At 44.9% G+C, this 21,844-nt stretch overlaps 1 protein-coding gene across 2 annotated transcripts in view; it reads right to left on the bottom strand.

Annotated features, from left to right (window-relative positions):
- phactr2 (phosphatase and actin regulator 2) overlaps positions 1 to 21,844 on the bottom strand; it is a 138,909-nt gene that overhangs the window by 74,465 nt on the left and 42,600 nt on the right. For both annotated transcript variants that reach the window (XM_060831208.1, XM_060831207.1), the window contains exon 2: positions 1,812 to 1,979. In XM_060831208.1, coding sequence (XP_060687191.1) covers positions 1,812 to 1,979 — 168 coding nt within the window. The remainder of the gene's footprint in view (positions 1 to 1,811; positions 1,980 to 21,844) is intronic.

Genomic DNA, 21,844 nt, shown 5'->3' with positions numbered 1-21,844 from the left:
AGTGCCAGACAATGACTATCAGAAACAAGACAGTTTCTAGCCATTGCCCTTGATATTCAATGCCATTAAAATTGTGGAATCCTTCACCACCAAGATCTTGTGGTTACTATTGAGCAGAAACTGAACTGGACTAGCCATACAAATATACAGCTAAAGCAACAGGTCAGAGGCTAGGTTTACTGCAGTGAGTAACTCCCTCCTGACCCGCCTCCAAAGCCTGTCCACCAGTGACAAGGTACAAATCAGGAGTTTGAAATAGTTCCCACTCACCCGGATGGGTGTGACCCTAACAACACTAAAGTTAAAAATCATGCAAAACCAGGTTATAGTCCAACAGGTTTATTTGGAAGCAGTAGCTTTTGGAGCACTGCTCCTTCATTGGCCAGCTGATGAAACAGCAGTGCTCTGAAAGCTAGTGCTTCCAAATAAAATTGCTGGACTATAAACTGGAATCGTGTGATTTTTAATTTTGTCCACCCCAGTCCAACACCAGTTCCTCCAAATCAACACTAAAGTACTTTGAGGAGAAAGTGAGGACTGCAGATGCTGGAGATCAGAGCTGAAAATGTGTTGCTGGAAAAGCGCAGCAGGTCAGGCAGCATCCAAGGAACAGAAGAATCGATGTTTCGGACATGAGCCCTTCTTCAGGATGAGCTCACGCCCGAAACGTCAATTCTCCTACTCCTTGGATGCTGCCTGACCTGCTGCGCTTTTCCAGCAACACATTTTCAGCACTAAAGTACTTTGACACCATCAAGGACATTAAAGCAGCCCATTTAATTGGCACATCTACCAACTTAAACAATGCCAAAGCACAGTGGTAGCAATACACTCCATCTACAAGATGCACTCCAGGAATTTGCCAAGGCTCTTCAACTCCAGTTTCCCACTCCTTGGCCTCTTCCACCCAGAAGGAGAAGACAGCAGATGATTGGAAGCACTGCCACTGCTAGGTTCCACTCCAGGCCACTCACCATCCTAAATGTGGAAATAATATCGCTGTTCTTTCACTGTCACTGGGTTCAAATCCCTTCCTAAACAGCACTACGAGTGTGTGTAAAGCACATGCACTGCAGCAGTTTAATTAAGTGACTCAACAGCATCTTTTCACGTACAATTAGGGACTGCCAATAAATTCTGCCCTTGCTAGTGATGGCCATATCCTATTAAAATATTCTTGGAAAGCTTTTTAACTCTGGGATCACTTGCAGTCAACATCTCTGGCCCTGAACATTCACAAATACAAATGTAAGTTTCATTCCCTCTGGTTTAAATTGTTGTTGGAGATTTAAAAACAAAATGCTTTTTGTTTATCTATCCGCCCCACTGATCTCGCTTAATGCAATCTTTACTCTCCTTTCTTTATTTTCCATTCTCCATGTGATTCACCTCCTCAAACATACGCTATCCCGACTCTAAGCTGCTCAACTTTATAATCCTTCAATCTGATCGCTTCAGGGAATGCACCAGTTACTTGCTGCTCTGAGTCTGGAGGTTCAACAGAGGGCATTGTGCTTTTTCTACTGACCATTGTCAGTGATCTGCATTGCAAACTATCACAGCAACTAAACAGGCAAATGCAAGTTGAACATAAAGTGACTGGTTAGAGGACAATTGGGGATCAGTGTTTTTTATTTTGGAGTGGAGCCTGAAACCATATCTGTTATGACCCAGAGTGATGTGAATGGAGCCGAGGTGGTAAACAGGCTGGCTGAAGCACAATGCAATGTTATTTAAAAGGCGATTCCCTCCATCCCCGCTCTCCCCCCCCCCCCCCCCCCGGACAAAGCCAAGGCTAACGACGAACTTACACGCAGATGTCTCTTGGAACTTCTCACTTGCTTTCTTTTTCCGCCACTTCCACGGTTTGAAGATTTTGCCGATGGACGCCAATTTGCTTTTCCGTTTCAGTGGCGGTGTCCCAGACCCAGGGGGCAGTCCTTCTGAGTTTGTGATCGAGTACTTCTCCAGTCCATCAGCTAAAACAAGAATGGGAAACACATAAGATTTCGTCCTCCTCCATCCCTGCACTATTCACATCGTTTCCCCACTGTTATGGTTCCAGTTTATGTTCATATCAGCTCAGTCAGATTCCAGGGTGAAACCTGGCTTGTTAGATCCTAGCTTTGTTTTTTAACCATGGAGGTCAGTTTTGGACTCATTTACGAGAGGCTGCTGGTGTACTTTTAACACAAAGAATAAACACTTATTAAACAAGACAAAAATATGAACTACATTAAACAAGGCAATGGAAAGGTTGGAATAATTTCATTACAGGACTCAAACTCACATTATCTATTTTACCACAGTAAGAAACCCAACACCTCAGTGATAATTCACCACTCTCTCCACACTAAACTCTAAACTGAAACAAAGAACTACTGATGCTGGAAATTTGAAACAAAAGTGGAAATTGCTGGAGAAACTCAGCAGGTCTGGCAGCATCTGTGGAGATAAAACACGGTTAATGTTTTGAGTCCCAGTGATCCCTCTTCAAAACAATTTTTGCTTTTGGAAACTAAATTTTCTATTACTTGTAGAGTTCTTTGAGGAAGTGACCAAGTTGTTAGGTGAAAGAAGGGCTGTTGATCTCATATACATGGACTTTAATAAGGCATTTGATAAGGTTCTCCACTGTAAACTAATGGAGAAAGTGAAGTCACATGGTGTGCAGGATGTTCTAGCTAGGGGGATAAAGAACTGGTTGAGCAACAGGAGACAGAGAGTCGTAGTTGAATGGAGTTTCTCGAAATGGAGAAAGGTGACCAGTGGTGTTCCACAGGGGTCAGTGTTAGGCCCAATGTTGTTTGTAATATACATAAATGATCTGGAAGAGGGCACTGTTGGTATGATCAGCAAGTTTGCAGATGACACGAAGATTGGTGGAGTAGCAGAAAGCATATGGGACTGTCAGAGAATACAGGAGGATATAGATAGACTGGAGAGTTGGGCGGAAAAGTGGCAGATGGCTTTCAATCCACACAAATGTGAGGTGATGCATTTAGGCAAGTCTAATTCTAGAGCGAATTATACAATGAATGGAAGAGCCTTGAGAAAAGTTGATGGGAAGAGAGATCTGGGAGTGCAGGTCCACTGTAACCTGAAGTTTGCTGCACAGGTGGATGGAGTGGTCAAGAAGACATATAGTATGCTTCCCCTCATTGGACAGGGTCTTGAGTATAAGAGCTGGCAAGTCATGTTAAAATTGTACAAGACATTGGTTCAGCAACATTTAGAATACTGTGTATAGTTCTGGTCGCCACATTACCAAAAGGTGTGGACGCTTTGGAGGGGGTGCAGAGAAGGGTTACGAGGATGTTGCCTGGTATGGAAGGTGCTAGCTATGAAGAGAGGTTGAGTAGGTTAGATTTATTTTCACTCAAAAAAAGGAGATTATGGGGGGGACCTGATTGAGGTTTACAAAATCATGAAGGGTATACACAGGGTGGATAGAGACAAACTTTTTCCCAGGGTGAAGGATCCAATAACAAGAGGTCATGCTTTGAAGGTGAGAAGTGGAAAGTTTAAGGGGGATACACGTGGCAAGTAATTTACACAGACGGTGGTGGGCATTTGGAACGCATTGCCAGCAGAGGTGGTAGAGGCAGGCATGGTAGATTCATTTAAGATGCGTCTGGACAGGTGTACGAGTAGGTGGGGAGCAGAGGGATACAGATGCTTAGGAATTGACCGACAGATTTAGACAATACATTTGGATCGGCTCAGGCTTGGAGGGCCGAAGGGCCTATTCTTGGGCTGTAAATTTTCTTTGTAATTTCGGTGTAAACTCACCCAAGTTCTATAAACTCAGGTGTCCAGTTGCCTTGCCTCACATGGTCTAACTTTCTGAACTTTGCAACCTTTTTTCAGTATCCCTGGGCTACTTTCATTAGGCAACAATACAATTAAGTTTAATGTTTTGAACTGTTAACCTCCTATCTCTTCATGTCCAAGTTGCAAAACCTCATACATGCCACACCTCCCAAAATCTGAATTGACAGCCATCGAAAAGGTTAAGTCACCACAGTCTCGGAGGACTGCTCTCTCATTAGAGGGAGATGACTGGTGGTGGTTTAACCCGAGGGCCACCATGCCTTGGGTGAAGGGAAAGGTTGAGATGGAGAGTCTTTCATGATCTCCCAGTCAGTACAAGAACTGAACCAACACTGTTGGCATCACTCTGCATCACAAATCAACCATTTGACCTTGGCTTCCCCTGACACACGATATACATATTGTATATTGGGTATCCTCTCTGAAGTAACTCCAATGAGGCCAGTATCAGTCACCAAGTCACCCTTAACTTACACATGAACAGTCCTTAACTTTTGTACCTGATGCAGTATGAGGCAGTGCTGGAGTGTCAGTATCTCTGACACTTTCCTTTGTATCTGTCAGCCAGGGCTCCCTGATTGGGACTGTTATTCTCATATTCTCTGAGGTCCAACTGGCTGACATCATTCCGATCACTGCAGTCTCATTGCTGCGATATCCTTTCACCATTGCAGTGGTCAGAATTGTACAGTGGAAAATGTAGATGTAGCAATCATTTATAAAGTGTCAGAGGTAGCATCCTGTTTCAGCCCAATAGTAACTTTGTGATCTGCCCCAAAATCCAATTCCTTTAATTCACCTTCTTCAAGCATTAATGCGTTCGCTACAATTTTTCATCCAATCCTAGACTGCTTTCATCTTCATTGCATATTATTTTCTTTGTTATATTTTTGTGAAGCACTTGGTATTCCTATATATAAGTTTACATCTGTCACCATCAGCCTGCATGTCTCCTTATATGCAGAATCCCCAAGGACTGTACAATTTTGGAGAGTCATTTTTGTTGGCTTTGTATTATCTGTGAATTTGGCCATGGTTCTTCTGATTACTGCCTCTCAGCAGTTTACCAAGGGACCAGAAAACAGACACTCAGTGAGACCCAACTGGTAACACACCCCATGCTAGTGACAATCCCTCTAACCACTTGATAACTCATGCGTTCGTTGTGAAATATTTCCACTCATTCCCATTTTCTTCCTATTCCACACCAGCCTTTTCAAATGAATGGTATCAGTGCACTTGCTGAAATCCAAACTCACTTCATCCACTGCTTTACTCCCACAAAGCCTCTTATGACACAAAATAAAGCCTTCAGTTAGATTAGAAAGACATCCAGTGGTAAACTTCCATATTGATTTCTATCTCAATGCTCCCAGATATAGAGCACAGAACATAGAGCCTTCCAGTGCAGTACAGTCCCTTCAGGCCTCGATGTTGTAACTGATCTGTAGAACTGATCTGAAGGCCACCTAACCTACACCATTCCAATATCATCCGTACGTTTATCCAAGGACCATTTAAATGACCTTAAAGTTGGCGAGTCTACTACTGTTGCAGGCAAGGCATTCCACACCCCTACTACTCTCTGAGTAGAGAACCTATCGCTGACATCTGTCCTACATCTATCACCCCTCAATTTAAAGCTATGTCTCCTCATGCTAGCCATCACCATCTGAGGAAAAAGGCTCTCACTTTTCACTTATCTAACCCTCTGATCATCTTGCATACCTCTATTAAGTCACCCCTCAACCTACTTTGCTCTAATGAAAACAGCCTCAAGTCCCTCAGCCTTTCCTCATAACACCTTCCCTCCATAGCAGGCAACATCCTGGTAAATCTCCTCTGCACCTTTTCCAATGCTTCCACATCCTTCCTATAATGCGGTGACCAGAACGCTACACAATACTCCAAGTGCGGCCACACCAGAGTTTTGTACAGCTGCAATGCGACCTCTTGGCTCCGAAACTCAATCTCTCAACAAATAAATGTTACCACACCATACAATGCACTGTACAGGACAGTAACTATAACATTAATTTCTCCATAATACTGTCCACAATGGTCATTAAACTGAACAAATGACTCTCTGCCCAGGACATGTTGATCTTTTAATGTTGCCATTGCACGATTCACCTGCAGCTAATGGAATACACAGTACCATGGCGTGATGACCTAAGGAAGCATTTCAGTAGTCTCTCAGGTAGCTTCAATCTCGAGTTTGCAGAGTAGTGTTTAAACCCACAACTTTCTGACCCAGAAAGGAAGGTGTGACCCAGTGAGGGGACCCCCTAGCACAACCAACTCTGAATGTACACATTGAAAAGAAAATTAGCAAGGCGAGACTGAAGTGTACCAAAGTCACCATCAGGGGAGGAATTAATTTAATGTGACTGATATTGAAAAGCCACTTGCACACCTGAGCACTTTATGAAAAAACATTAAATCTTTGTTTTTAAATAATGGCTATTCATGTTTATAATGTTTCCAATATAACCAATAACAGCAGTCACCTAGAATGAATTACATCAGTTTTAATTCCCCAAAGCACTACCTGCAGTGTTAATTTGCTGACATTAAAGTTTTGCACTATTTTAACTCCATTGTTAACTGGCTTATTGTGGATGTTGTCTAGAAGTAAGCATGTGCATGCCATTACCAATAGTGCACACAGCATAAGAGTAAACCCTACAGCAGTTTCAGACTGTTCCTGAAATCCTAAATCTGTCCTGAAATTATTAACCTGCGACAACTTTCACTCCCGGTTTGAAACTAGCTTCAGTCATGGAAAGCTGGACCAGAGGGAAAGCAATTCCACCAAAAAAAAGAGTTCATACGATATCTGATAACTCCCCAGTACCCAAGGGTATCCACTGGGTGACCAGAAACCAGCAGATCAAAGATAAATCAGAACGGTGCTGGAAATGTGTTGCTGGAAAAGCGCAGCAGGTCAGGCAGCATCCAAGGAACAGGAAATTCGACGTTTCAGGCATAAGCCCTTCATCAGCATCTGCAGACCTCACTTTCTCCCTCAATCAGAACAGTAACAAGATGTGGAAAAGCTTTGACACATCAAGCTGTTGAGACCTCTACTGTACTGCATTAATAGGTGGCTCAAAGTAAACTCAATAATAGGGTGGCACGGTGGCTCAGTGGTTAGCACTGCTGCCTCACAGCACCAGTGACCCGGCTTTGATTCCAGCCTCGGGTGACAGTGCAAATTCCGCAGACATTCTCCCCGTGTCTACGTGGGGATTCCTCTGGGTGCTCCAGTTTCCTCCCACAGTCCAAAGATGCACAGATGAGTTGGGTTGGCCAGGCTAAATTGTCCTGGAAGGTGAGCCACAGTAAATATGGGTTATGACAAGGTGGGATGCTTTTCGGTGAGTCAGTGCAGACTTGGTGGGCTGAACTGCCTCTAAGTGCACTATAAGGATTCTATAAACACTTCCAAAATGCAATTGGAATTTACCTCAAGAGGGGAAAATGGAAAGTGTAAGGCTGCAGGTGAGAGGGATGAATTGGAGAGGGTTTTCCTGTGTTGCACCAATGACTACAACACAAAATGGTTTGAAAACACGTTGAGCTATCTCAAGGTTGATTTTCTGTTCCAGCCAAACAGAATCGATATAAACTTAGCAGAATTTGTCACAGAATCCCTACAGGGTGGAAGCATCTGACTCATCGACTTCATAGGGGTGACATGATGGCTCAGTGGTTAGTGCTGCCGCCTGACAGCACCAGGGACCGGGGTTCAATTTCCGCCTCGGGCAACTGTCTGTGTGGAGTTTGCACATTCTCATGTCTGCGTGGGTTTTCTCCGGGTGCTCCGGTTTCCTCCCACAGTCTAAAGATGTGCAGGTTAGGGTGATTTGGCTGTGCTAAATTACCCCTAGTGTCAGGTGGATTAGTTAGGGGAATGGGTCCGGATGGGTTGCTCTTCAGAGGATCAGTGTGAACTTGTTGAGCCGAAGGGCCTGTTTCCACACTGTAAGGAATCAAATCTAATCTAATCCTACCAACCCTTCAAAGAGCATCCCCCTACCCTATCCCTGTAACCCTGCATTTCCCATGGCACAACCCTGGGCTCTATGGGCAATTTATTATGGCTAATCCACCTACACATCTTTGGACTGTGGGAGAAACTGGAGCACCCAGGGGAAACCATACACCCATGTGAATGTGCAAACTCTACCCAGTCACCCAGGGGTAGAACTGAACTGGGGTCCCTGGCGCTGTGAGGCAGTAGTGCTAACCACTGAGCCACCGTGCCACCTTCATCAGAATTATATTTGGTGAGAGAATTTGTCAACCACCCCCGCTCACATAAAAATAAATATGTCTATGCTTATACACAGCACAGCTGTGAGCAACGCTATGTGTCAAGAATCTCATAGATTAGAGTACAATGTAGTACAGCAAGACTGAAAGCTGCAGACTCTTAGTGCAACTGAAATATACAACGGGACAAAGTGGTGACCCATCTGGAACATAAGCTGGGGTGGGGACAATGGCGAACAAATGCACATTCCCCCCTCCCCAAAACAGTAAGATCGACCTGTACTGCCGGATGCCCATAAAATCAGATGGGGACACAGTGGGCTGGGAGAAAGGGGTGGAAGGACAACCATTTGCTGTTGTGAGTGGAAACTTTCATAACTGGACGAGAACACTTAAAGCAGTCGTGAATGTAGAGAGACAATCAACAAAAGCTGCCGACAATCAGAGCCAGGATTGTGGGATCATGTCAGAGGGAACATGGGTGTGTGTGGGTTGGGCAACATTTCAATGCTGGACCATCATTGAGGATGGAATCTCGACATGCAGTGACCACTGAATAGAAAGAAAATCATCAAATGTCACAGTCACAGTAGCAAGAGCTCCAATGATATGTGTGTGCTGTTTCAAATTAGTCTTACTGCCCTGGTCTTTAGCCCGGGAGACTGTCTTTGGGTTGGCATGGACAAGATAGGCCAAATGGCCACCTTCTGTGCTCTATCATTTCTATGGTTCTATTTCCCATTGACAGTGGACAACATTTCCAATTCAAAACTTCAATGTGCTTTTAGGCAGCTTATTTCAGAACCTAATTCACCATCAAAAATAAACTTTTAATGATTCGATCATTTACTTTAACCCACTGCTTACTGACACCAGTCAACAGAGTTGTCCCTATGCACCCGAACAAACCCCTGCACCTCTACTCAAATTGCCTATCGCCTCCTTTGCATAAGGTGCTCAGTTGGATCCTGGATGATTTATTTTCTATCAGAGCTAAAGGTGAGCAGGATCTCTGAACATCTGTGACATTTTCTAAGCCTTGCATTGAGAGAGACATCCCTCAGTGCTACAGAACAGCATCACTTGAGAAAATTCGACACAGAGTCACATCAGCACAGGTCACCAAAGGTTTGGTTAAAGAGAGAGTGGTTGAGGAACAGAAAGGAAGAGAGAGAGAGATATAGAGAGGACGGAAGAGATAAAAAAAAAAGCCTGCAGATCCTGAAATCCAAAGTAGTCAGGCAGGAGGCTGGAAGAACACAGCAAGCCAGGCAGCACCAGGAGGTGGAGAAGTCAACAATTCGGGTCGAGATCCTTCATCAGGTTGAGGAGGGTACATTAACAACATTTAAAAGGTAATTGGACAAATAGATGGATAAGAAAGGATTAGGCGACTATGGGACATGTGCAAGGAAATGGTGTTAGCGTGGATGGACATTTTGGTTGGCATGGAACAGTTTGGGCCAACAGAGCTGTCTCCGTGCTGTAGGACTCCATGACTCTAACACAAACGATCTTGCAGGGCTGTGGGGCTGAAGAGGTAATGTGAAGGGTAAAGCCATGGACGGATTTGAAATAAGGCTGGGAACATTAATATTGAGGAGAAGGGCTCAGAGGGGCAAAACACCACACAGGGTAGGAGTTCATGATTTACCGTCAGAGAGCTTGGATTTACAAATAAGAGCTGAAGATTTTCAGAGCTGATAAACGCTGAGGGTCTGTGGGACGTCTGTGTCAAGCATTTATTGCCCATCCCTAGTTGCCCCTTGAGAAGGTGGTGGTGAGCTGCCTTCTTGAACCGCTGCAGTCCACGTGCTGGAGGTTGACCCACAATGCCATTAGGGAGGGAATTCTAGGATTCTGATCCAGCGACAGTGAAGGAAAATGACATATTCCTAAGGCAGGATGGGGAATGTGGCTTGGAGGGAAATTTGCAGGTAGTGGTGTTCCCAAGTATCTGCTGCCCTTGTCCTTCTAGATTGAAGTGGTCGTGGGTTTGGAATGTGCTGTCTGAGGATCTTTGGTAGAGCAACCTGTAGACAACACACACTGTTGCTACTGAGCGTTGGTAATGGAGAGAGTGGATGCATGTGGATGTGATGCCAATAAAGTCGGCTGCTTTGTCCTGGATGCTGTCAAACGTCTCTCGAGTGTTGCTGGAGCTGCACCCATCCAGGTAAATGGGGAGTATTCCATCACACTCCTGACTTGTGCCTTGTAGATGGTGGACAGGCCTTGGGGTGTCAGGAGCTGAGTTACTCACCACAGTATTCCTAGCCTCTGACCTGCTCTAGCAGCTACTGTGTTTATGTGGCGAGTCCAGTTGAGTTTCTGGCTAAACAACATGAACAACAGAGAGGAGGCAGGGCAGGGGAGTGTGTTGAGTTGAGAGGACAAGGAAGTTGTGATAGTAAGACACACAGATGCATTTCCCACAGGACAGGACAGGCTCTTACAGTTTGCGAGATGGGCTTTGTTCACTAATGTGATAAACAGACAGTTTGGAGTTTAAAGTCGCCCACCATCTTTCTGCAGCACACACACACAATAAAAACTAAAGAAAAATGCAGTGAGTTCTCACAATGCTCAGGAATGTCTCAAAGCACTTCAGCCACAAGATGCTTTGAAATACACTGTGACATTTTGTGAGTCACTTTCACAGTGACATGTCAGATGAGCTGGTGGGTTGTATGAAAATCAAGGAAATTTAAGGTGTTGCCAAAGTTGGAAGGTTTTAACATCAAACAATACAGCGCAGTACAGGCCCTTCGGCCCTCGATGTTGCACCAATCTGTGAACTATTCTCAGCTCATCCCCCTACATTATCCCATCATCCATGTGTTTATCTAAGGATTGTTTAAATCTCCCTAATGTGGCTGAGTTGACTACATTGGCAGGTACGGCATTCCACACCCTTACCACTCTCTGAGTAAAGAACCTGCCTCTGACATCTGTCTTAAATCTATCACCCCTCAATTTGTAGTTATACCCCTCTCGTACAAGCTGACGTCATCATCCTAGAAAAAAGACTTTCACCGTCTACCCTATCTAATCCTCTGATCATCTTGTATTTCTCTATCAAATCTCCCATTAGCCTTCTTCTTTCCAATGAGAACAGACCCAAATCTTCCAGCATTTCCTCATAAGACCTTGTCTCTAGACCAGGCAACATCCTGGTAAATCTCCTCTGTACCTTTTCCAATGCTTCCACATTCTTCCCGAAATATGGGGACCAGAACTGTACACAATACCCCAAGTGTGGCCGCACTAGTGTTTTGTACAGTTGCAGCATGATATTGCGGCTCAGGAACTCAATCTTTCCACCAATGAAACCTAACACACCATATGCCTTCTTAACGGCACTATCCACCTGGGTAGCAACTTTCAGGGACCTATGTACATGGACACCAAGATCCCTCTGCACATCCACACTACCAAGAATCTTTCCATTGACCCAGTACTCTGCCTTCCTGTTATTCTTCCCAAAGTGTATCACCTCACATTCAGCTGCACTGAACTCCATTTGCCACCTCTCAGCCCAATTCTGCAGTTTATCCAAGTCCCCCTGCAACCTGTAACATTCTTCCACACTGTCCATTACTCTACCGACTTTAGTGTAATTTACTAATCCATCCACCTATGCCTGCATCCAAGTCATTTATAAAAATGACAAACAGCAGTGGTCCTAAAACGGATCCTTGTGGCACACCACTCGCTGCTTTCTTACAGAAAGCCAGTTTCTAATCCAAACTGCTAAATCACCCTCAATTCCATGCCTCTGCATTTTCTCCAACAGCCTACCATGTGGAACCTTATCAAAGGCTTTACTGAAGTCCATGTACACCATGTCAACTGCCCTACCCTCATCTACATGCTTGGTCACCTTCTCAAAAAACTCAATGAGGTTTGTGAGACACGACCTGCCCTTGACGAAACCATGTTGACTATCTGAAATCAAATTGTTGCTTGCTAGATGATTACAAATCTTATCTCTCATAATCCTTTCCAAAACATTTCCTACAACAGAAGTAAGGCTCACTCTATAATTACCTGGGTCATCTCTGCTGCCTTGCTTGAACAAGGGTACATTTGCAATCCTCCAGTCCTCTGGTACTAAACCTGTAGACAATGACGACTCAAATGTCAAAGCCAAAGGCTCTGCTATCTCCTCCCTAGCTTCCCAGAGAATCCTCGGATAAATCCCATCCGGCCCAGAGAACTTGTTTACTTTCACTCCTTCTAGAATTGATAACACCTGTTTGTAACTAACCTCCATCCTTTCTAGTCTAATATCTCATGCCTCATTCTTCTTCTCTACAATGTTCTCCTTTACCTGAGTGAACACTGATAAGAAATGTTCGTTTAGCACCTCTCCGATCTTCACAGGGTCCACACTCAACTTCCCATTTCTGTCTTTGACTGGCTCTATTCCTACCCTAATCATCCTTTTATTCCTCACATACCTATAGAAAGCTTTAGGGTTCTCCTTTGTTCTATTTGCTAAAGACTGCTTGTGTCCTCTCTTTGCTCTTCTTAACTCTCTCTTTAAATCCTTCCTAGCTGATCTGTAACTCTCCATCACATCATCTGTACCATCTTGCCTCATCAACACATAAGCCAACTCCTCCTTCTTAACAAGAGATGCAATGTCTGTAGTAAACCACGGTTCCCTTACCTTATCACTTCCTCCCTGCCTGACAGGGACATACATATCAAGGACACGTAATATCTGTTCCTTAAACCAGCTCCACATTTCCATTGTCTGCATCCTTTGCATTTTGCTACCCCATTCTATACATCTTAATTCTTGCCTAATCACATTATAATTGCCCTTGCCCCATCGATAACCCTTGACCTGTAGCATGTGCCTATCTCTTTCCATCCCTAAACTAAACATAACTGAATTATGGTCACTCTCTCCAAAGTGCTCACCTACAACTAAATCAAACTCTTGGCCTGGTTCATTACCAAGCACTAGATCTAGTGTGGCCTCCCCTCTTGTCTGCCCTTCGACGTACTGTGTCAGGAAGCCCTTCTGTACACATTGGACAAAAACTGATCCATCCGACATACTGGAGTTATAGCATTTCCAGTCAATGTTGGGGAAATTAAAGTCCATTATAATGACCATCCTGTTCTTTTCACTCCTACTCAGAATAATATTGCTAATCCTCTCTTCCCCTTCCCTGGAAATCTGTGGAGGCCTATAAAAAACTCCAAGCAGTGTGACCTCTCCTCCTGTTTCTAACCTCAGCCCACACTACCTCAGCGGACGAGTCCTCATCAAAAATTCTCTCAGCCACCGTTGTACTATCTTTGACTAACAAGGCCACGCCTCCCCCTCTTTTACCGCCTTGCCTGTTTTTAATGAAAGATCTAAACCCTGGAACCTGCAGCATCCATTCCTCACCCTGTTCTATCCACGTCTCCAAAATGGCTACAACATCGAAGTCCCAAGCACCTATCCATGCTGCAAGCTCACCTACCTTATTTTGGATACTTCTGGCTTTGAAGTAGACCAGCTTGCTATCTGCCAGCACAATCCTGTGACCCTGAAATCCTGTCCCTGTCCTTCCTACTCTCATCCTCTGAACCTTAAAGCCTCTGAACCAGAGCAGCATAAGAGGAGAACAGGGGGAGCTCCTGGTAAAGAACAGTTTGGGACATGGGATCATTTCATCAATCTTTGCCTTACCCCAACTAGAGTCATGGAAGATCATACAGGAAAGGCCTTCCAAAGCATTTTATGGCCAGTGAAGGACTTTCTCACAGGGACAAGGGGTGGATCTGGCTCAGATGCTCTTTGGAGGGTTGTTACACACTCGATGGGCCAAATGGCCTCTTTCCACACCGGAGGGATTCTATGATTCCGGGCTGAGATAGATAGATTTTTAATCAGGAAGGGAATCAAGGGTTTGATTAGATTACTTACAGTATGGAAACAAGCCCTTTGACCCAACAAGTCCACACTGACCCGCCGAAGCACAACCCAATTCAAACCCATTCCCCTACATTTACCCCTTCACCTAACTGTGGGAGGAAACCGGAGCACCCGGAGAAAACTCACGCAGACATGGGGAGAACGTGCAAACTCCACACAGTCAGTCGCCTGAGGTGGGAATTGAACCCGGGTCTCTGACGCTGCGAGGCAGCAGTGCTAACCACTGTGCCACCGTGTTATGGGGAAAAGGCAGGAAAGTAGAGTTGAGGACTATCAGATTAGCTATGACCTCACTGAATGGTGGAGCAGACCCGATGGGCTGAATGGCCTACTTCTGCTCCAACAGCTTAGAATCTTACTTGTGAATATGACACTGGCATTTGTAACCATCCAATGTTAAACTCAGGGCAGTCAATGAGTCCCGGACTATCAGGGTAGTCAAACTCAGGATGGTGAACTCGATCTTCCTCTTATGTAAAGTTGGCTCTGCATAAGCCAATAAAAGAAACAAAACACTCATTACACTCTGGAAATACCTTAAGCATGGCTTATTTATTTATTTTTTAAAATTAATTCAAGGAATGAGGGTGTTACTGACTGGGCCAGCATTTATTATCCATGCCTAATTGCTCAGCAACTAGTTAAGAGTCAACCCCACTGTTGTGGATCTCGAGTCACATATAGGTCAGAGCAAGTAAAGGGCATGAGTGAATCAGATGGATCTTTCCAACAATCAATGGATTATGGTCATCTTCAGACTTGTAATTCCAGATTTTTATTGAATTCAATGGAATGTGTGACATATAAACACTAGAGAATTCACCATCTTATCTGGTGACACGTGTCATAATTTTGTTGAATTTTTGCAACATGTAAATGGTTCTTAGGGATATTAGTTAATGTGCAATACATAGGAAGGAGATGTTGCAATAAACTCTGAAAGACCATAATCTGGTGCAAGATTTTCCCTGTTATACCACTAACTTTGCAAAAGTGACATCTTATCCTGAAGCTTCCTGTGTTTTGCAGGAAGCTCATGGATTTCAGTACGTGGCAATTAATCTCGCCGGGGAAGTCAAATCCAGTAATCAACTGTGGAAGTACCACTTTACCAACATCTTCAATGTCAAAGACTGTCAGTCCAGACAGCAAACAATTCTAAACGTGAAATCGCATTCTTTCACTTTGTAAGCTTTCTCTTAGGAAATTTAAAATTTGCAAATTTTTATCCAAAACAAATGCTTTTCTAATGGTAAACTTAAAGTAATATTAGCTTAAAAAAAAATGAAGAACTGCCCATGCTGGAGATCTGAAACAAAAACAGAAATTGCTGGAGAAACTCAGCAGGTCTTGCAATCTCTGTGGAGAGAAAGCAGAGTCAACACTGAGTCGGAACTGTGGGGAAGTTAACTTCACCGAGGCTGGTACCACATCACCATGTCACCCTTTGCTTACACGTGCACAGTATATGGGCTCAGACCCCCCAGCTCACAGTCAGTCCTGAGACTGAGTTGACTTTCTAAATCCCCTGTCAACTAAGGTTTCCTGAATGGGGCTGTTAACCTGGAACAACCAGGGATCTAATCGTCAATGAGCTTCTCTTGGCTCTGGTTCCAACCACTGCCATTAGCTGTTAGGAAATATGGTGTTTCTGCTGAGGATAAAGTTTGGAAAGGGGGTGTTACAAAGAGGTGAGATGGGTGGTTAGGGAGTGAGAGGGAGTGAGAATGTGAGAGCGAGAGACGCACAGAGAAAGAGAGGGTGAGAATGAGAGTGTGAGTGAGACACACAAAGAAAGAGCATATGGGAGGAAGACACAGAGAAAGAAAGAGAGAGTGTGTGTGTGTGAGAGAGAGAGACAGAGCGAGACAGAGTGTAAGAAAGTGACAGCGAGAGAGAGAGCGCGAGAGCAAGAGATGAAATGGGTTGGTAAACAAGGAGATTATGGAAAGCAGGCCAGCACTGATAATAAGAGTGAGAGTAGGAGAAAATGAGTGAGCTGCACTGAAAGCCCCCATATAATGGGATTAATGGTTGAAGATGATGTGAGAATGGGTGACTGTGTTGACAACAATCCATGTCATAACAGGACCCTGGTGAAAGTGAGGATTGCAGATTCTGGAAATTAGAGTTGAGAGTGTAATGACAGCAGGTCAGGCAGCATCTGAGGAGCAGGAGAACTGACGTTTTGGGCATAAGCTCTTCATCAGGAAAGGGCTGATGACAGGACCAGGTGATGGGGCTGGGGACAAAACATGGCAGGTTGGAATCAGGCTGGAAAGTTCTGGAACTCAGTGTTGAGTCCTAGAGGCTGCAGGGGCCCCAAGAGGAAAATGAGATTCTGTTCCTTGAGCTTGTGCTGAGGCTCAGTGGAACACTGCAGGAGGCCTGAGACTGCGATGTTGGGATGGGTACACGGAGTGGGGAGGGGTTGCAGGCAATAGGGAGCTTGGGGTTATTTCTACCAACAGTGTGTAGGTGTTATGCAAAGTAGTCGCCCAGTCTATGTCTCGTTTCCCCAGTGTAGAGGAAAGCACATTCTGAGCAGAGAATGCAGGAAACTAGATTGAGCAATGTACAGGTAAGGTGCGTGTGTGGGGCCTTGGAGAGTGAGGAAAGAGGAAGGAAATGGGCAAGTGATACACCTTCTGCTGTTGCAGGGGTGCTGTGGGAACCTCCGAAATGTCCCCCACTTTCCTCAATCGAGGATTCCCTAGCACTGTGGTTGACAGGGCCCTCAGCTGGGTCTGATCCATCTCATACACTTCTGCCCTCACTCCTTCCCTTCCCTCCCACAATAGCAATACAGTCCCCAGGTCCTCAGCCAACACCACACCAGCCTCCACATCCAAAGGATTGTAAGCCATCATTTCTGCCACCTCCAGTGACACACATTCCCCTCCCCTCCCTTATCCGCCTTCCACAGGGACCATTCTCTCCGGAACACCCCAATTCACTCTTCCTCCACTCCCAATACCTTCCCCCATAATTGTGGAAGGTGCAACATCCTCCCTCTTCACTATCCAAGGTCCCAGACACACCCTCCAGGTGAAGTAACTTGAAATAACGTCAAGCCTGACTCAATCTTTCCATGTCTATCATCCACCCCAATACCCGGTCCTGTTCAGACATGGATTACTTTTAGCACAACCTACCCATTCTCTCCTGCTCTTAGCTCTTACTTACTCAGCTTTTCTTCTGTCCTGACTTCCTTTGCATTTTCTCCTTGTTTACCCCCCTTTCCATATCTCTCTGTCTGGGTTCCATCTTTATCTATCTGCACACCTCTCCAGTCACTTACCCACCCATCTCGCCACCAACCTTGTCCTAAGCATGCACCAGCACCTCGAAATCATAGTCTTGTCCTCAGCATAAATAAATATCACTGTTTCCCAGCGCCCAGCAGTTCTGATGAAATCACTGAACCTGAAATGCAAACTCTGCTTTCTCTCCGCAGAGGCTGCCAGACCTGCTGAGTTGCTGCAACAATTTCTGTTTCTGTAACATTAATTTTTTTTTTATTTCTAAACACAGGGGGAACAGTGGCACGGTGGGAACGTCTCTGGATTCATAACCCAGAATCCCAGGCCAATATTTATGGAAATGGGAATATCTAAATTGATTAAAAATCTGGTAATAGACTTTAGCGTGACAGAACCATTGCAATTATCTTTAAAACCCACCTGGGTCACTAATGTCGTTTAGGGAAGGAAATCTGCCATCCTTACCTGGTCTGGCCCACATGTGACTCCAGACCCACAACAATGTGGTTCAATCTTTACTGTCCCCTGGACAATGAAGGTTGGGCAACAAATGCAGGCCTTGCCAGCAATGTCCATATCCCATGATTAAATTAAAGATCATGATGATCTGCAGGATACTTCCAGCCTTTTATATTAAATCATAGGATCCTTACTGTGTGGAAGCTCGCCATTTGGCCCATCAAATCCATACCGACCCTCCGAAGAGCAACCCACCCTTATGCCCTACTCCTATAATCCTGCATTTCCCAAGGTTAACAACCCACAGCCTGCACATCCCTGAACACTATGGGCAATTTAGCATGACCAATCCACTAAACCTGCACATCTTTGAACTGTGGGAGGAAAGCCACGCAGACACGGGGAGAATCTCCACAGACAGTTGCCCGAGGCTGGGATCGAACCTGGGTTTCTGCTGCTGTGAAACAGTAGTGCAACCATGCCAGCCCCGGAATCCTTTTTTTAAAATTAAATTTCCTTTCCCGTTTCGCAAGTTCTCGGTTACCGGGAGTCCAGAACCAGGGTTCACAGTCTCAGGATATGGGGTCGGCCATTTTGGACCGAGATGAGGGGAAATGTCTTCATTCAAAGAGTGGAGAATCTGTGGAATTCTCTGTCACAGAAAGTGATTGAGGTCAAAACATTGAATATTAGAGTTAGATATAGCTCTTAGGGCTAAAAGGAGCAAAGTGTATGGGGAGAAAGCAGTAACAGGGGATTGAGTTGGACGGTGGAGGAGGCTTGAAGGGCCAGATGGCCTATTCCTGCTCCAATATTCTGTGTTTCCTGGTTTCTATGTGAAGTACTAGGTAAAAGGTCACCAGGAATCTATGATTTGGAGACACTGTGTTGGACTGGGGGTGTACAAAGTTAAAAGTCACAAAACCCTGGTTATAATCCAACAGGTTTATTTGGAAGCACTAGCTGTCGGAGCGCTGCTCCTTCATAAGGTAGTTGTGTCAACCACCTGATGAAGGAGCAGCGCTCCGAAAGCTAGTGCTTCCAAATAAACCTGTTGGATTATAACCTGGTGTTGTGTGATTTTTAACCAGGAATCTACCCAGTCTCCTATTTTAAAGCATAAACAGACATTGCTGGAAAAGCTCAGCAGGTCTGGCAGCACCTGTGGCGAGAAATCACAGTTAATGTTTCAGATCCAGAGTTTCTGAGGAAGAGTCATCAGACCCGAAACATTAACTCTGATTTCTCTCCACAGGGGCTGCCAGACCTGCAGAGCTTTTCCTGCAATTTCTATTTTGTTTCTGACTTCCAGCACCACGGTTTGTTTGTTTTAGATTTCCTGTTTTAAACCCCCTGAAGAAAGAGTGTCAGTCTGCACAGTTTCTTAATTCCTGCTTCCTGCAATGAAATCAAGCACCCACTGTGAAAAGTCAATCAGTGAACTCTTTTTTAATAAAAACATAACACTGCAGCATTGGTGCATCTCCCCTCTCCTTCTCGGCCTCTCTCTCATTTACTTTTCAGCTGGTTCAACTCACTGGTTTCAGTAGATACTCTGCACTCAGCTGACTTCCCTGTTCTGTTATCCATTTGCACTTCCAGCATCATTGCAGGCCTGAAGTGTATTTCACTAAAGCTCTGAGGTTCTCAGACAATTCTAACAGAACAGGAGCATGTTTGCAAAATCTGCTTGCAATGCATATTCAAATCATCTCTGAGCTCTGACACAAACCACCCAGGCAAGAAGTCACAGCAGGTTTTGTTGGCGGCCTTCCCGAGAATGTTGTGGCAGTGACAAGATCTTCCCCCAGCTCCCTCCTACCTTCGCACCTCGTTTTGTTTTCTTTCTACAGTCACCGAGGGCTGCAAGATGTGGATGAGAGAGGAGGTGTCGTCAAAACAAGCTCAGTCTGGGTTTTCCCACAGAAGATTCAGTTGGAGCCATGTTTACATAGAAACATAGAAGATAGGAGCAGGAGGTGGCCATTTGGCCCCTCAAGCCTGCCCCGCCATTCATCACCATCAAGGCTGATTGTCCAACTCCATAGTCTAATCCGGTTTTCTCCCCATAACCTTTGATCCTATTCACCCCAAGTGCTATATCTAGCTGCCCCTTGAATACATTCAATGTTTTGGCATCAGTAATGAATTCCACAGGCTCACCACTCTTGGAAGAAGAAATCTCTCCTCATCTCTGTCCTAAATAGTCCACCCTGAATCCTCAGACTGTGATCAGTGGTTCTGGACGCAGCCACCATCGGGAACATCCTCCCGAAACCTACCCTGTCAGAATTTTATAAGTCACTTTGAGATCCACCCCCCCCCCACTTGTCTGAACTTCAGCGAAAATAATCCTAACCTCATCCCGAGAGATTGGATTCCAAACTGCTGAAAGACCCTGCTCAATTCCAGCAAACAGCCCAATTCCAGTAAACAGTCACAGAGGGAATGTGAAACCACAATATAATAAACAGATCCTTCACTTGATTTAATTGAATTTATTGTCACATGTACTGAGACACAGTGAAAAGCGAGCAATACAGGCAGATCACCGAGTTAAGTAGCATAGATAGTAAATAATAGGTAAACAGTGGCCAAAGCCAAAACAGGTGAAAGCTAAGAGTTTGTGAGTCCATTCAGTATTCTAACAGTAGGGTAGAAACTGTTTTGAAACTGGCTGGTGTATGTGTTCAGGCTTCTGTACCTTCTCCCCAATGGTAGAGGTTGTAGAAAAACATTGTCAAGGTGGGATGGATCTTTAAGAATGCTGGCAGCCTTTCCCTGACAGTGGGCCTGGTAGATGGATTCTATAGATGGGAGGTTGGCCTTTGTGATTGTCCAGGCCGAGTTCACCACTCTCTGTAACAGTCTCAGACCTTGAATGGGACAGTTGCCATTCCAGGTAGTGATACATCCAGACATAAAAGGTTGGCAAGGGTATTCGCCATCATGCCAAGTTTCCTCAGCTGCCTGAGGAAGAACAGCTGTTGTTGGGCCTTTGTAACCAGTGTGTCCACATGAAAAGGCTATTATTGTATTACGCAGGATGTCCACATGGAATCTTGTGCTACTCAGGGCGTGAACAGGAGAATGCTTTGCAAGAGAGACCCAAAACCACTTGCACAGAAACGTAGCAAATCAGAGCAGATGTAGGCCATTCAGCCCTTCGTACTTGCCCCACCATTCAATCTGATCATGGCTGATCATCCAACTCAGCCATAGAGATGCACAGCACAGAAACAGACCCTTCGGTCCAACTCGTCCATGCTGACCAGATATGCTACATTAATCTAGTCCCATTTGCCAGCATTTAGCTCACATCACTCTAAACTTGAAATAAAAACCGAAACAACTGTGGATGCTGTAAATCCATCAAAAAGAGAAACTGTTGGAAAAGCTCAGCAGGTCTGGCAGCATCTGTGGAGAGAAACCAGAGTTAACATTTCCAGTCCAGCGATCCTTAATATACCCATCCAGATGTCTTTTAAATGCTGTAATTGTACCAGCCTCCACCACTTCCTCTGGCAGCTCATTCCATACCACCCTCTGCGTGAAAAAGTTGCCCCTTAGTACCTCTTAAATCTTTCCCCTCTTACCTTAAACCTATGTCCGCAAGTTTTCAACTCCCCCATCCTGGGGAAAAAGACCTTGGCTATTCACTCTATCCATGTGCCTCATGATATTATAAACCTCTATGAGGTCACCCCTCAGCCTCCGACATTCCAGGGAAAACAGCCCCAGCCTGTTCAGCCTCTCCCTAAAGCTCAAACCCTTCAACCCTGGCAACATCCTTGTGAACATTTTCTGAACCCTTTCAAATTTCACAGAGTTAGAAATCATACAACACCGGGTTATAGTCCAACAGGTTTATTTGGAAGCACTGGCTTGCAGAGCACTGCTCCTTCATCAGGAAGAAGCAGGGCCTCAAAAACTACTGTCTCCAAATAGACCTGTTGGACTATAACCTGGTGTTGTGTGATTTGTAACCTTGTCCACCCCAGTCCACCTCCAATTCAAGTTTCACAACATCCTTCCTATAGCAGGGAGACCAGAAATGCACACGATATTC

Source organism: Hemiscyllium ocellatum, chromosome 10, assembly GCF_020745735.1.
Source record: "Hemiscyllium ocellatum isolate sHemOce1 chromosome 10, sHemOce1.pat.X.cur, whole genome shotgun sequence".
NCBI lineage: Eukaryota > Metazoa > Chordata > Chondrichthyes > Orectolobiformes > Hemiscylliidae > Hemiscyllium > Hemiscyllium ocellatum.
The sequence above is the reverse complement of the archived record's forward strand: the minus strand, read 5'-3'. Positions and strand labels throughout refer to the sequence as shown.